The sequence below is a fragment of the Phyllobates terribilis genome, unplaced genomic scaffold (genome assembly GCF_046119375.1).
Source record: "Phyllobates terribilis strain yellow unplaced genomic scaffold, ASM4611937v1 Scaffold_36__1_contigs__length_13169755, whole genome shotgun sequence".
NCBI lineage: Eukaryota > Metazoa > Chordata > Amphibia > Anura > Dendrobatidae > Phyllobates > Phyllobates terribilis.
This window is the reverse complement of record NW_027362796.1, coordinates 3768722-3783095: the sequence shown is the minus strand read 5'-3', so window position 1 is coordinate 3783095 and position 14374 is coordinate 3768722. Positions and strand designations below refer to the sequence as shown.

General features: G+C 42.3%; 1 protein-coding gene across 1 annotated transcript in view; it reads right to left on the bottom strand.

Annotated features, from left to right (window-relative positions):
* Positions 1-6112: 6112 nt before the first annotated feature.
* The window catches only part of LOC141182798 (gastrula zinc finger protein XlCGF66.1-like), a 362704-nt gene continuing 354442 nt past the window's right edge, over positions 6113-14374 (bottom strand). Inside the window, exon 7 of the mRNA XM_073660910.1 lies at positions 6113-9641. Within this exon, the coding sequence (XP_073517011.1) occupies positions 8869-9641 (773 nt within the window). The 3' untranslated portion in view covers positions 6113-8868. The remainder of the gene's footprint in view (positions 9642-14374) is intronic.

Below are 14374 nucleotides of genomic sequence, written 5' to 3'. Positions count from 1 at the left end.
GTTCAAACGGAGTGAGTTCATCTTTTATACTAGTAACATGTGAGAATTTATAAATGACCTGAGCTGGAAATAAGCCAGGCAGGATAGACTCCTAATTGGAAAGGAGCCACGAAGTTCTATAAAGGAAAGAAAAGAGCCTGACCCCATGAGAACATGTCTCAATCTAACCCCATCAGATCAGTCCCAGATTAGAAATGACTTCGTACCTGAAGCAGAGGGAAAATCTGGGTTGCCAAACAAGGGCGTTAATGGACCCAACCTACGTGATATAGATGATGAGATTAAGACTTGATCCCATGTTTTCAAAAAGTGGTGAATGGGTATTGGTAATTGTTTAGTTTGTACATGTATTTAGTCAATCCAAGGTAGAGATGTGAGTATCCTGGGATAGAGGTCCCCTTCCAGTTTCACCCATTGCTTATGTTCCACAGACGTGAACCAGTCCACTGCTCTCATAAGAATCAAAGATTGATGGTATTTTTTTAGATCAGGCATACTAGTACCCCACTTTATTTTTGGAACATCACAATATTTTAAAACATATCCTAGACCTTGACGTTCCCCATACTACCTAAGAGCATTGTCGAGATGGGAGAAAAAGGTCTGAGGAACGCAGAAAGGAACGGTCTGGAATATATTAAGAAGTTTTGGCAAAATGTCCATTTTATCACATAAATACAACCAAACCAGGACAAGGGTTTGAATTTATAATTCATTAAATTTTGTAGAGTTTGTTCAAGGACAGTGATATAATTTAAACTATACAGATCATTCATGTTCCCTGGAATTTGTGTACCGAAGTACTTAGGTGTGTCTTTTTGCCACTTAGAGGGAAAGTTAAAAATTAGCTTTTGTCTTATGTTATTGCTTCTGATTTAGAGTAGTTGACTTTAAAATCGCTTACTTGGCCAAATTCTTCGAATTCCTTTAGTATAGAAGGAAATGAAATAATGGGTTTGAAAATAGAGCAACAAGTCATCTGCATGCAGAGCTAGTTTATAGTGATGTGAGCCTATAGTAACTCCACTAATATCTGGATTTTTTTGTAATACTACCGAGAAATGTTCCATCACCAATGTGTATAGGAGAGGTGATAAGGGACACTCTTGCTTTGTCTCATTTTTAATAGAAAATGTGTCATATAGAAGGCCGTTTACCCTATCGCTTTAGGGTCAGTGTAGAAGGATAGAATTTTAGATAACAAAGAGCCTAACCCAATGTGCTCTTCAAGGAAATCCAGTGCATTCTGTCAAACACCTTTTCAGCGTCCACAGAAACAAGGCACATTGGGATCCCCTGTTTTTTGCACGTGAAACTAACAACGTTTTATTTGTATTATCATGCACTTCTCTACCCTTACCGAAGCCAACCTGATCGCTGCTAACAATTGAGAGTAGGTAGTGGGAGAGCCATGATGCAATTATATTAGAGAATATTTTGATGTATATATTAATGAAATTGGATGAACATTAGGGCAGGCATTTAGTTCTTTTCCAGGCTTTGATAAAACTGTTATGTGAGCCTCAAGTGATTGGGGGGCAAAGGGGGAGTCTTCTGAGATATTATTGAACACCAATGGTAATAACAGAGGTGCAAACATGTTATAAAATCTATTATTGAATCCTTCTGGCCCAGGGCTCTTCCTGATAGGACAGGCCATTAGATCATTCCCTATCTGTTGTTCAGTGAAAGCTTTGTCTAGTACCTCCTGCTCAGGGGTCTGTAAGGAAGGAAGGGCAGTGTCCTTAACCGCTTCCCGACTGCCCACTGTACATAAACGTCCGCGCTGCCTGGGCTCTGTGCAGCGCGGACATTTTAAAACGGTGGGTGGTCTCACAGTGCTCAGGACCCCCAGGGTCCTGCAAGCTCTGCGAGAGCGGTGCAGAGCGATAGCTCTGACAGGGAACATCATCGGGACCTGATTGGATCAGGTCCCAGTGATGTGAACCCTTTGCTGTCTTCTATATGCCGCGATCTATAGTGATCGCGGCATATAGAAGACAGCAGGAGGAGAGGGGGTGGTATACTTACCTCACCGAAAACCCCTGATACCTTCCAGGACCTTGGGTTGCTATGGCAGCTGGAGGTCACATGACCGCCTCCAGCTCTGCCATATATGGTGTCCTGCCAGGGTCAGCCTGCAGCTGAAGCCTGGCAGGACACACTGACTGTGTGAAGATCTCATGTAATGTAATACATGTCTATTACATTACATGAGATCAACGATCAGAAAAATAAAAATTAATATCCCATACAGGGACTAAGTAAAAATGTAAATTAAAATAAATAAATAAAATATTAAACCGAAAAATCCGTATATTTATGCAAAAATAAAAAAAGCACACATATTTGGTATCGCCGCGTCCGAAACAACCCGAGCTATAAAACTGTCACACTAATTAACTCCTTCTGTGCACACCGTAATAAAAATAAATAAAAAACGGAGCAAAAAACTATGCTTTTTCCTCATATCGCCAAACAAAAAGTGGAAAAAAATGCGATCAAAAAGCAAAATGGAAATAAAAATGGTACCGCTGAAAACGTCATCTTGTTCCGCAAAAAAAAAGCCGCCATACAGCTCCATCAGCCGAAAAATAAAAAAAGTTATAGCGCTCAGAATAAAGCAATGCAAAAAAAATATTTTTTCTATAAAATTGTTTTATTGTGTAAAAGCGCCAAAACATAAAAAAAATATACAGTAAGTGTATCGCTGTAAACGTACTGACCCGAAGAATAACGCTGCCTGATCACTTTCACCACACGCAGAACGGCATAAAAAAAAACCCTCAAAAAACAATTCCTGAATTGTTGGTTTTTGTTAATTTTACCTCCCAAAAAACGGAATAGAAAGCGATCAAAAAATGTCACGTACCCAAAAATGGTACCAATAAAAAGGTCAACTCGTCCCGCAAAAAAGAAGCCGTCACATGACTCTGTCGGCCGAAATATGGAAAAATTATAGCTCTCAAAATATGGCGATTCAAAAACTAGATTTTGCAAAAAAAAAGCGTCTCTTAGTGTGTGACAGCTGTCAGTCATAAAAACCCGATATAAATCTGGTATCTCTGTAATCGCACCGACCCGAAGAATAAAGTAATCTAATTAGTTATATCACACGAGGAACGGCGTAAAAAAATAAATAAAACCAATTCTTCACCTGCTACTGATTTGTTTATTATGTCTCCCAAAGATCGCAGTAAGGCTCTGCTCACATTTATCCTGCGCTCTGTGCTGAGCACTTACACCAGAGTTTCCATGTAAATCTCTGAAATACGTGATTCAGACGGAACCCATGACGGAAGATTCCCTGTAATGAGGCAGATATAGGCCACTGTGAATGCCGTCTGGCCTGTGATCCCACGGTGTCATTTGTTTTAGGCGTGCATAAAAGTGCGGTTGGCCAGTTTTGTGCACTTCTGAAAAAAAGGACACCGCTAAACAGAGGCCAGACGGAGTCCAGAGTAACTCTGCTGCCTCATTACAGTGAATGGATCCCGCAGGGGTTTAATCTGAATTACATCACTTGGAAATTTAGATGGAAACCCCGATGTAAGTGCTCAGCCTAGAGCGCCGGATAAATGTTACGTAAAATGTTACCAATAAAAGCTTCAACTCAGTCCTCAAAAAAAGCTAGTCCCCACTCAGGTCCGTCATCTGTTAAAAATATAAGGGACTTCCAAGTTACTGGTAGCAGAAAGGCTCTGGAAAAGCGAAATGGTCCTTGCCCCCCAAAAGAAATTCAGAAACTTTTGTGCTCCCAAATCCAAATGCCTATTCTACAATAATTTGTTCTCCAATTGTCAAATAGCACTCCGTCCCACCCAGATCTCGCCGTATGGCTAAGCGGTACAATACAGCCACATATGGGGTATTGACACTTTTAGAAGAAATTGTGTGACATTTCGGCACCATTTTTACCCTTTGCCCTGTGTGAAAATGTAAAATCTGAGGGTAAAACATTTTTTTGTGGTAAAAATATAATTATGCTTTTTTCACTGCCCAATGGTATAAATTTAAAAATTAAAAAATACTCACTGCTTCCCTAGATGAATTCCTTGAGAGGTGTAGTTTACAAAATGGGGTCACTTGTGGGGGTTTCTGCTGTTTCGGCATGTGACATGGTGTCTGCAACCTATCCCAGCCAACATAGCGCTCCTTTCTCTTCCGAACCCTGCCGTACACCAAAGCAGTGGTTTTCCCCCACATATGGGGTATCGGCGTACTCAGGAGAAATTGCACAACAAATTTCATGGTGCAATTTATCCTATTACCCTTATGATAATACAAAATTAGGGAATGAAAAACATTTTTTGTGGGAAAACCGTGAAAATTTTATTTTTATGGCTCAATATTATAAACTTCTGTGAAGCACCTGGGGGTGCAAGGTGCTCACCACACATCTAGATAAGTTCCCTAAGGGGTCTAGTTTCCAAAATGGTGTCACTTGTGGGGGGTTTCCACTGTTTAGGAACATCAGGGGCTCTCCAAATGCAACATGGCGTCCGCTAATTATTCAAACAAATTTTACATTCAAAAAGTCAAATGGCGCTCCTTCCCTTCCGAACCCTGCCGTGTGCCCAAACAGTGGTTTGCCTCCACATATGGGGTATCAGCGTGTTCAGGAGAAATTGCACAACAAACTTCATGGTGCAATTTATCCTATTACCCTTATGATAATGCAAAATTAAGGGATGAAAAACGTTTTTGTGGGAAAAATGTGAAAATTTTATTTTTACAGCTCAATATTATAAACTTCTGTGAAGCACCTTGGGGTTCAAGGTGCTCACCACACATCTAGATAAGTTCCCTAAGGGGTCTAGTTTCCAAAATGGTGTCACTTGTGGGGGGTTTCCACTGTTTAGGAACATCAGGGGCTCCCCAAATGCAACATGGCGTCTGCTAATTATTCAAACAAATTTTACATTCAAAAAGTCAAATGGCGCTCCTTCCCTTCCGTACCCTGCCGTGCGCCCAAACAGTGGTTTTCCCTCACATATGGGGTATCAGCACAATCAAGAGAAATTGCACAAAAAAATGTGGGGTCCATTTTTTCCTGTTACCCCTGTGAAAATAAAAAAAATTGGGTCTAAAGTAACATTTTTGTGAAAAAAGTTAAATGTTAATTTTTTTCCTCCACATTCCAAAAATTCCTGTGAAGCACCTGAAAGGTTAATAAAGTTATTGAATGTGGTTTTGAGCACCTTAAGGGGTGCAGTTTTTAGAATGGTGTCACTTTTGGGTATTTTCTGTCATAAAGACCCCTCAAAGTGACTTCAAATATGATGTGGTCCCTAAAAAAATGTTTTTGTAAATTTTGTTGGAAAAATGAGAAATCGCTGGTCAACTTTTAACCCTTATAGCTCCCTAACTATGTTTCAAGAAAATTAGGTGGCATGTCGTGGTATTTCCCATGAATATTATGTAGTGAGCTATAACAGCAATGAAATGCGTCAGCTATGTCAGTGGGGTTATGAATTTATAACAGTGGGGCTCCTTTTGTTTTGGATACATACAGCTCTGGCAAAAATTAAGAGACCACTGCAAAATTTTCAGTTTCTCTGATTTTTCTCTTTATAGGTATATTATAGAGTAAAATGTACATTGTTGTTTTAGTCTATAAACTACTGACAACATGTCTCCGAAATTCAAAGCAAAAATGTTGCATTTATTTGCAGCAAATGATAAAGTGTCAAAATACTAAAAAAGAAACACAGTGCTTTCAGACCTCAAATTACTCATGTTTTAAATGTGAAATCAATATTTGGTGGACTAACCATGATTTTTAATCACAGCTTTCATTTGTCTTGTCATGCTTTCCACCAGTCTTTCCAATAGAAAACTGTTCAGTGGTCTCTTAATTTTTGCCGGAGCTGTATGTCCTTTGCATCCGTGGATGTAACTTCCTTGTCAATGAGAGACCACATTTATCTGTGAATTCATACGAGTACCTTCACATGCGATCTTGATATTTTGTATACGTTTGATCTATTAAAGACCTTCGCTCCTTTCTTTTTTTTCAATCAGATCATTTTTATTTAACAAAAGAAAGACCAACATTTTGTTTTTGTCATATAAACTTTGTGGAAAAAAAATAAAAAGAAAGAAAAACCAGTAAACAATAAGGGAACCGGTTTACAATGATATAAATCCCAATATCGCTCTATAGTACAAGGTTTTGGAATAGTAATTTTACATTTGTACATAAATATCTGAATACTTCCTGACTGCTTTTTTTTCCCTATTGGGACGTCAAAAGAAAAAGAATATATCTAAGAAGGGGCAATTGTGTGGACTGAGACAATTATTATTTGCTGACACCTTAGGTATAAGGATATAAATTCCTGGTTTACTGCAGGGATATGTACAAATGGTCCAGTATAGTATTTCTGAAGCAATACCTGGGGTAATTAACCATTGCTCCCATATGTGTATGGATTTCTTGAGAGCGTTCCCTTTCCAAGCATAGAGTGTTATTTATCCTGGATTTTAGTTCTGTTATCGTTGGGGGAGAATTGTCTATCCAATGTAGGGCCATCAACTTTCTGGCTTGGAATAATATTCTTGAGCTAACTATTGCCATATGGGAGTCTGTATCTACGTCCTCTCCCAGGAGTCCTAGGATACAGATTTTAGGTTCCAACTGAAGTTGTATCCCAAATACAGATAGTACAAGAGCGATCACCCCCTTCCAGTAGTCGCCAATATTTACACATTTCCATGTCATATGCATCAGGTGGGCGTCCTTTTGACCACATCTAGGATATTGCTCCATATCTTCTTTAGTAGAGTAATGTAGCGGCTTGCGGCATTACTGTAATGGTCCAGGGTGTGTTTTGGCTGACCATGTACCTCCCCCTCAGGTGACTGATCACATGACTGTGATATCAGCACAGGTCCTGTGCACACAGAAGCTCTGATCACATGACTGACATCAGCACAGGTCCTGTGTGAACTGGAAGATATATAAACCATGGTAGTTTTGAAACAGGTAAAGAAAGGCGTGAGGCCTGTTCCCTGTGTGTGGGACACCGTTGGCCTGGTGAGGCTTAGGAAGAGAGGCCTGGTGAAACCTGGAAGGCAGAGGCTGGATCTCCCCTGTGTTTTGAGATACCAGTAGCCTTTGAAGGTACGTGGCCCGGAGGCCCCATGAAGCCCCGTGAAGCCACAGCGGTGGCAGAAGCCAGCTGAGAGAAGCAGCTACGACCCAGCAAAGGTAAAACACTGCTTGATGTGGACATTTATATTGTTACCTTGCTGAAGGCTGTATCTGGAGCCAAGTGGACATATCTGTCACTGGAAAGGCTATTGGACATTATATGTGTAATATGTCGGCGAGCCACGGAGATGGACTCTGTTATAAGCAGTTATGATAAATAATAAACTGCTGGATTGTGAAATACCGGAAAGATGTTGCATGTGTGCTTTAGTTGACCCGGTGAAGCGAGTGCCCCTCAGCATGATGAATAGCGCTGCCTTACAGTAGGGATAGACGCAATCTGATATACAAATAAGTTATGTTGTTCCCCCATATCAGAATAACCTGTGGCTGGGGGGTAAATGTCCCTGTGAAGCAAGCACTGCACAGTATGGGGGCTTTGGTGAGAATACAGGGAGATTTGTGGAGCTGTTTTCTTGTGAGGCCTACATTAAGAGAGAAGTTGGTGCAGGACTTACTGGCTGGAGCTGTCTGGCATCATGAGGGTTAAGACTGCTTCTTTTTCCACGCTGAGGTGAGGCAGTAATAGCTCCGGAGCAGGAAGATAAGACCTTCCATAAGAAACGCTGCATACCAGACATGCTGACGGAGGTGGAGTACCTCAGATTAACCTCTGATCTCTTCTTTCTTTCCCATATCGAAAGTCATGTTTGAGGCTGTAAATTGCTTATAATTGCCCCAGGAAGACGGCGGTCTGAAGAGAGTGCTTTCAGTGTGTGCATTCTCTTGGTGCTATGTACAGGCCTTGACCGTCCTGTTGAAATACAATACGTCTAAAGGTGGCGTTGATTGGCAGCAGGATTGTGCGATGTAACAACCTTGTGTCATGCAACAACCTTACGGAAACACAAGTTGTGACACCAATGGAACGGCGCCAGAACAGGAAGTGCGTATGAGTGTTTTTATTTTAACAAGGCTAAACATGAGGAATGAGAAGGAGTTGTCCTAGTAGTGGACAACCCCTTTATGATGATACAATTTTTGGTTAAAAATGAAAAAGGCTTCTCCCCTGTGTGACTTCTCTGAAGTTTGTTAAGAGTTGATTTCCATGTAAAACATTTCCCACATTAAGAACATGAAAATGGCTTCTCGTCTGTGTGAGTTCTTTGGTGCTTAACCAAATCTGATTTCCGGCTAAAACATTTCCCTCATTCTGAACAGCAAAAAGGCTTTTCCCCTGAGTGAGTTCTGTTGTGCTTAACCAAACCTGATTTCCGGCTAAAACATTTCCCACATTCTGAACAGGAAAAAGGCTTCTCCCCTGTGTGAATTCTCTTGTGCGTAACAAAACCTGATTTCTGGCTAAAACATTTTCCACATTCTGAACAGGAAAAAGGCTTCTCCCCTGTGTGAGTTCTCTGCTGCTTAACCAAATCTGATTTATCTTTAAAACATTTCCCACATTCTGAACAGCAAAAAGGCTTCTCCCCTGTGTGATTTCTCTGGTGATTAACCAAATCTGATTTCTGGTTAAAACATTTCCCACATTCTGTACAGGAAAAAGGCTTCTCCCCTGTGTGAGTTCTCTGGTGGTCAACCAATTCTGTTTTCCGGCTAAAACATTTTCCACATTCTGAACAGGAAAAAGGCTTCTCCCCTGTGTGAATTCTCTGGTGTTTAACCAAATCTGATTTCCAGCTACAACATTTTCCTCATTCTGAACAGGAAAAAGGTTTCTCCCCTGTGTGAGTTCTCTGGTGCTTAAACAAATCTGATTTATCTTTAAAACATTTTCCACATTCTGAACAGGAAAAAGGCTTCTCACCTGTGTGAGTTCTCTTGTGCTTAACCAAACACGATTTCAGGCTAAAACATTTTCCACATTCTGAACAGGAAAAAGGCTGCTTCCCTGTGTGATTTCTCTTGTGCTTAACCAAAACTGATTTCCGGCTAAAACACTTTCCACATTCTGAACAGGAAAAAGGCTTCTCCGCTATGTGAGTTCTCTGGTGATTAACCAAATCTGATTTCTGGTTAAAACTTTTCTCACATTCTGAACAGGAAAAAGGCTTCTCTCCTGTGTGAGTTCTCTGGTGATTAACCAAACACGATTTCCGGCTAAAACATTTTCCACATTCTGAACAAGAAAAAGGCTTCTCCGCTTTGTGCGTTATCTGATGTCTGATTAAACTTAATTTCTCTGTAAAACATTTTCCACTTTCTGAACATGAAAATCGTTTCTTTGTTTTAGGAGCAATTTCTTTTTTAATGCTTATTTTGTGACTTTGATTTTCCTTAGTAGTCGGTAATGAATCAGAAGACAGGACCTGTTTCAAATGATCAGATGACAGATCTTTGCTGTGAAGGGATGATGGTAGATCTGGGTTAATGGCATTCACTTCAATTGTATCCTGTGGGATCTCAAGATCATTTGATTTAAAAATTGAAGATGTCAGCTGTTCCTCTGATCTCCTGGTACAGTCATCTGCCAAAAATAAAACCAATTATTATTTATGAATAACATATCCTTCAAATTTATATTGTTGAATATTTCTGCTTAAACTCTACGTAAAAATGTACTTTATGTAAAAGTATCATTATCTACCAAGAAAACATATCACAGAAAAAAATCAGCCTTACCAACACCAAATCAGATAACAAATGCATTAGCATTTTACTGTTAGTTGGGTGTACTGGGGTGTCTGTCCATGTGGGGTGCACTTATATAGTGCTGGGCAGCCTTCCTACCCAGTATGGACATCATCAGTATCCTAAGCCAGACACTGTGCATCAAACCTACCTGTGTGACTGGCGTCCTATGCAAGCTTCATCTGTGTGCATCTTTAATACTAGGCAACCACACCCTCCATGAATTGGTACGATTATTGGTGTTAGTAAGGCTGTATCTTTCTCTGTGATTTTTTTTCATTTTGCCCTATGTTAGCCGTCATTATTCACCAAGATAATAACAGTTCACAGTCTAATAGAAAACCTCATAGGATGAACCAGTGGATCGTAGTGTTCAACTGTTTGTTAATTCTGTCTCCCAAATATGGAATAAAAAGCCACCAAACAATGTTATGTAGGTGAAATAATACCAATAAAAACTTCTACTCATCTCACAAAAAACAAGTCCCCACTCATGTCCATCATCTGTCAATGGAAAACCAGAGGTTTCCACATTATTAGTGGCTCAAAGGCTTTTGAAAAGCAACATGGCTTCCATAAAGCAATCCAGCAATATCCGCTCCCCCAAAGTCAGATCTCCCCCTCACTTCTGAGCCTTGCAGTGCGCCCAAAACACATTTAGCATCCATGTATTTGACATTACTATAGTGAGAAGGACCCACTTAATTTACGTTGTGTGTCTCCTGGAGCACAATCTGGGCACTATGTGTTGGGTAATGAAATTATATATTTGTAATTTTCACTCTCCAACATCCACTGCGTGTTAATTTCCGGAAAGTGCCTGTGAAGTCAAAATAGTCACTACTCCTATAGATTATTTCACTGAGGGTTATAATTTCCAAAATGGTGTCACTTTATGGGGATTTCTATTGCTCTGGTTTTCCGCATTTTGGTCACATGGTGGGTCCCATCTCCTCTGGGATCTGCTCCTGCGACGTCTGCTTCTCTCACCAGGAGCTGCCTTATTCATTCTGCAGGCGGCGCTGGTAATGGAAGAGACGTTAGAACCAGAAGCTCTGGGCGGTGCAGGCTCTGTCCAGCTACTAAGATTAGTTTGCCTGGGACCAGTATTACCATCCAGTCTGGCAGTATGGGTGTGTGTGCTGTCCAGCTGGAGTAATCTGCTCCCTGCCTCAGCCAACTGGAAAGCACCGCACCCTACTAAAGCTGGAAGCATAATGCCGGAAGCTGCCAGATACAGCTTTGTTCTCCTCTGGTTCAGTCCTCTGTGCTCAGCTCCTTTACATCAACCTTGTAACATAATAATTTGACACTCACTTGGTCAACTGTGAAGGGTCATTGCTGCCCTCCCTCAACAGCTTGGTGCCGTGACTCAGATCCCTAACCAGGGACACCCCACCACCTCTGGACGTCCACAAAGAGACTTGCTTTCGGCCTCCCCCACTCGAATTGGGACTGATCATCCCCCACAAAAGCCACGGTAAGTGCACGAGTTCTTTACTAGTGATACTGACCGTTTGGCGTGGTTTCCACATGGTGCGTGGTTGTTTGCAGTATCTCCGGATGTCTTGGCTGGATATAGTCAAAGGTGAGACTATAGGGGTGTAGTCCCATTAGGGGTCTGATATTTAACTTTTAAAGCAGTACCACCTCGGATTGACAAGTGAATATTGTATGAATCTTCCTTAACTTCTGACAAAGATTCTTAGGAGACTGAACATTATTAGTATAAGTCGTGGCAGGTGATCAAAGATTGGGTAGGACACGCACACAGATATAAGTATATCGAGTGTCCGGAGGGTTGGAGACGCGAGCTCTCCTCCTTTCACCTAGTACCGTACGTGACTTCCCCGAAGGGAGGGGCGAGTCAGTGGAACAGTTGAGGCTGACCGGACTCATACTGGGCACAAATCAAGGATCTTTGTCAGTCAAAAGGCAGCAGTGCAGTGATTAATCAATGTTTCCGTGGAGCAGAAAGTGTCTCCCCCTCAGGAGGGAGAGGATGTGATGACTATCATGGTCGGTCGAGAGGGGAAAAGATGATTTAAGAATGCACCAAAAGTGTTTAAGTTGTTAAACTTTCCCGTGGAGGGGAGACTTCAGCCTACATTGTGGGACGAAGGAATCCAGCAGAAAAGGGGAAGACTAGTTGACTGTGGATTGTTGGAAGATGCTGAAAAGTTTAGGAAAGTTGCACATGAGATTTGTGGTGATGGATATGTTGAAATCGAGGAGGAGATGAAGCCTGGTTATTTCAATTATCTTTATGTCAAGAAAGGAAAATTATCTAGCACTGTAACAAAGACTGGCTGTTTTGTGCTACAAAATTAAGCTGATGGGGAAAAGGTAGAGGAGGAAGTAGATTCCCCTTCCCAACTTATGTGTCCACAAACTGAATCTGAAGCCCCTAAAGAAGCATCCCCTACCCCCACAAATGTAGCTGTACCCCAGCCCCTGAATCCAGAAACTGAGCAATTTATACCTAAGGAGATTAAATACCTTGCACTTCCCACTGGTGGCCAGCCACCACCATATAACCCAGATGGCTGGCTTTGTAATGTGTGTTGGGTCACCAATCCGGGATGGCTCGAGACGTGTTATAATTGTGGAACCTGCAGACCCAGTGTTGTAGCACCAACCTTCCCATTACTTAACGCTGACGGCGGGTATTATAAACCATTGCCCCCACCTGGACACGAGTACCAGGAGGTGGCGTCTGTTTTACTGAATGGTCCTTCGGAATTTTCCACTATACTGAGAATAGGCATGGGGAGTATACCGCAACAGCAAGTTGGGATCATTGTAAATGCAGCATATGCAATACTACAGCATGGGGGTGGGGTGGGGGGGGGGGGCTAGCTGCAGAAATATGTCATATTGGGGGACCTACAATACAAACTGCATCCAACGATTACATCCATGACCACGGTCCGTTAAGAGAAGGAGAAGTGATGGCTACAAGAGCAGGACAGCCATCATGTCAGTATGTTATACATGCGGTGGGACCAAAGTATGATTCCCTGGATGTACCCAGGTCATAACACCTGCTTACAGAAACAATTCAAAACACCATAGCATACGCATCACAGCTTCATGCGGTCCCAACCCTAGCCCTGCCATTTATTTCCACCGGTATTTTTGGATATCCAAAACATGACGCGGCCAAAATAATAGTCGGGGCTATAAAGCAATACATCGCCACGCATCCAACTAAATTGAGAGAGATAAGACTCTTGGCCATCGACAGGGATCTAGTTGATTATGCCGCTCAACTAATCAAACCCCTATATCTGGTCTCCCCCAGTGTTCCCCTACCTTAAGAACTCCCAACAATCAGTACTCATGCTGATTTCCCTCCACCTCCTCTCACAAAGATGGAGGAAATGGAGGAAGCGGACCACAATACCAGCCCACCCAAATATACCCCGTTTACCCCAGTACAGACGGATACTCTGTGTAACCGTCTCTCGTATCACGAACATTCCTCCATGGCTTTTTACAGGGGCATGGCCGCAAATAGAGAGATATATTCAACAACAAGGCAAGATCTTTTACACCTGCTCCGTGTAAAAGCCGGTGAAGGATATTATCCTATGGTAGAGGCTGCTGTCCCATATAATAGAGCATTAGACGCCAATAAATAGGAGAGTGGGGTTGACTTCTGTCAAGCCCTTAAAATATGGGCTCAGGATAAGTTGGCTGATCAATCCACTACCCTCACAGATGGGAGAGTCGGCTGAGAAGTTTTATGGGCGCCTTATGCAGGTTCTCCTTACATAATAAAACTCATTGCCAGCTGTTAGTATCCGCCCTTAACCAGGGGTTACGGACTGAAATCAAGGACGCGATATTGGCTGTATGACCAGATGTTGAGTCAGCCACCCCAGGAGATGCCCTAAAGGTAGCAAAAAGCTTCCAGAAAAGTGTCGCCCGGACCGCTTCTGCGGTTAAGCCTAAATCCAAACCTGCTGCAGTGGCAGTTGCGGCACCAGCAACACAGTATCCTCCCTTACAGCTCCACTATTACCCCATGGCGGTACCTGATCAGTGAGTAATGTATCCCGGGAAAAGGCCAGTAGTGAATTCCCGTCTTCAATGTTGGAGGTGTGGCCGGACGGGACATTTCCAAAGGGACTTCACACCCCTGCTAGCCATGCACCACCCAAGCCTCCCGATCTAGAAATAGGACGCCCGGCCCACGAGACTCACGAGAAAATGTCCCCCAAAGACCATCCATTCTGAAATGGAGGCCAACCAGAGTCTGCCATCGTGATGCCCGTAACCACCCCTGGGCTCTGTTCATCTGTAGTTCTCCCAGTAGGAGGGTATCCGGTGAAGTTCATGGTAGACCCTGGGGCGGCCAACTCCATTTTAAAATCCACTGAACTGCCCCAGGGTCTCCCAGTCCAATTTTCTAACGACAATCTAATATTGATCAGTGTAGATGGCAGACCTAACAAACACACTCTCACTAAACCTATTCCGAATGGCCCATTTCCGGAAGTAATGGCACAATTTGTCATATCCCCGACCTGCCCGTTAAATCTTTTAGGAGCAGACCTCTTATCT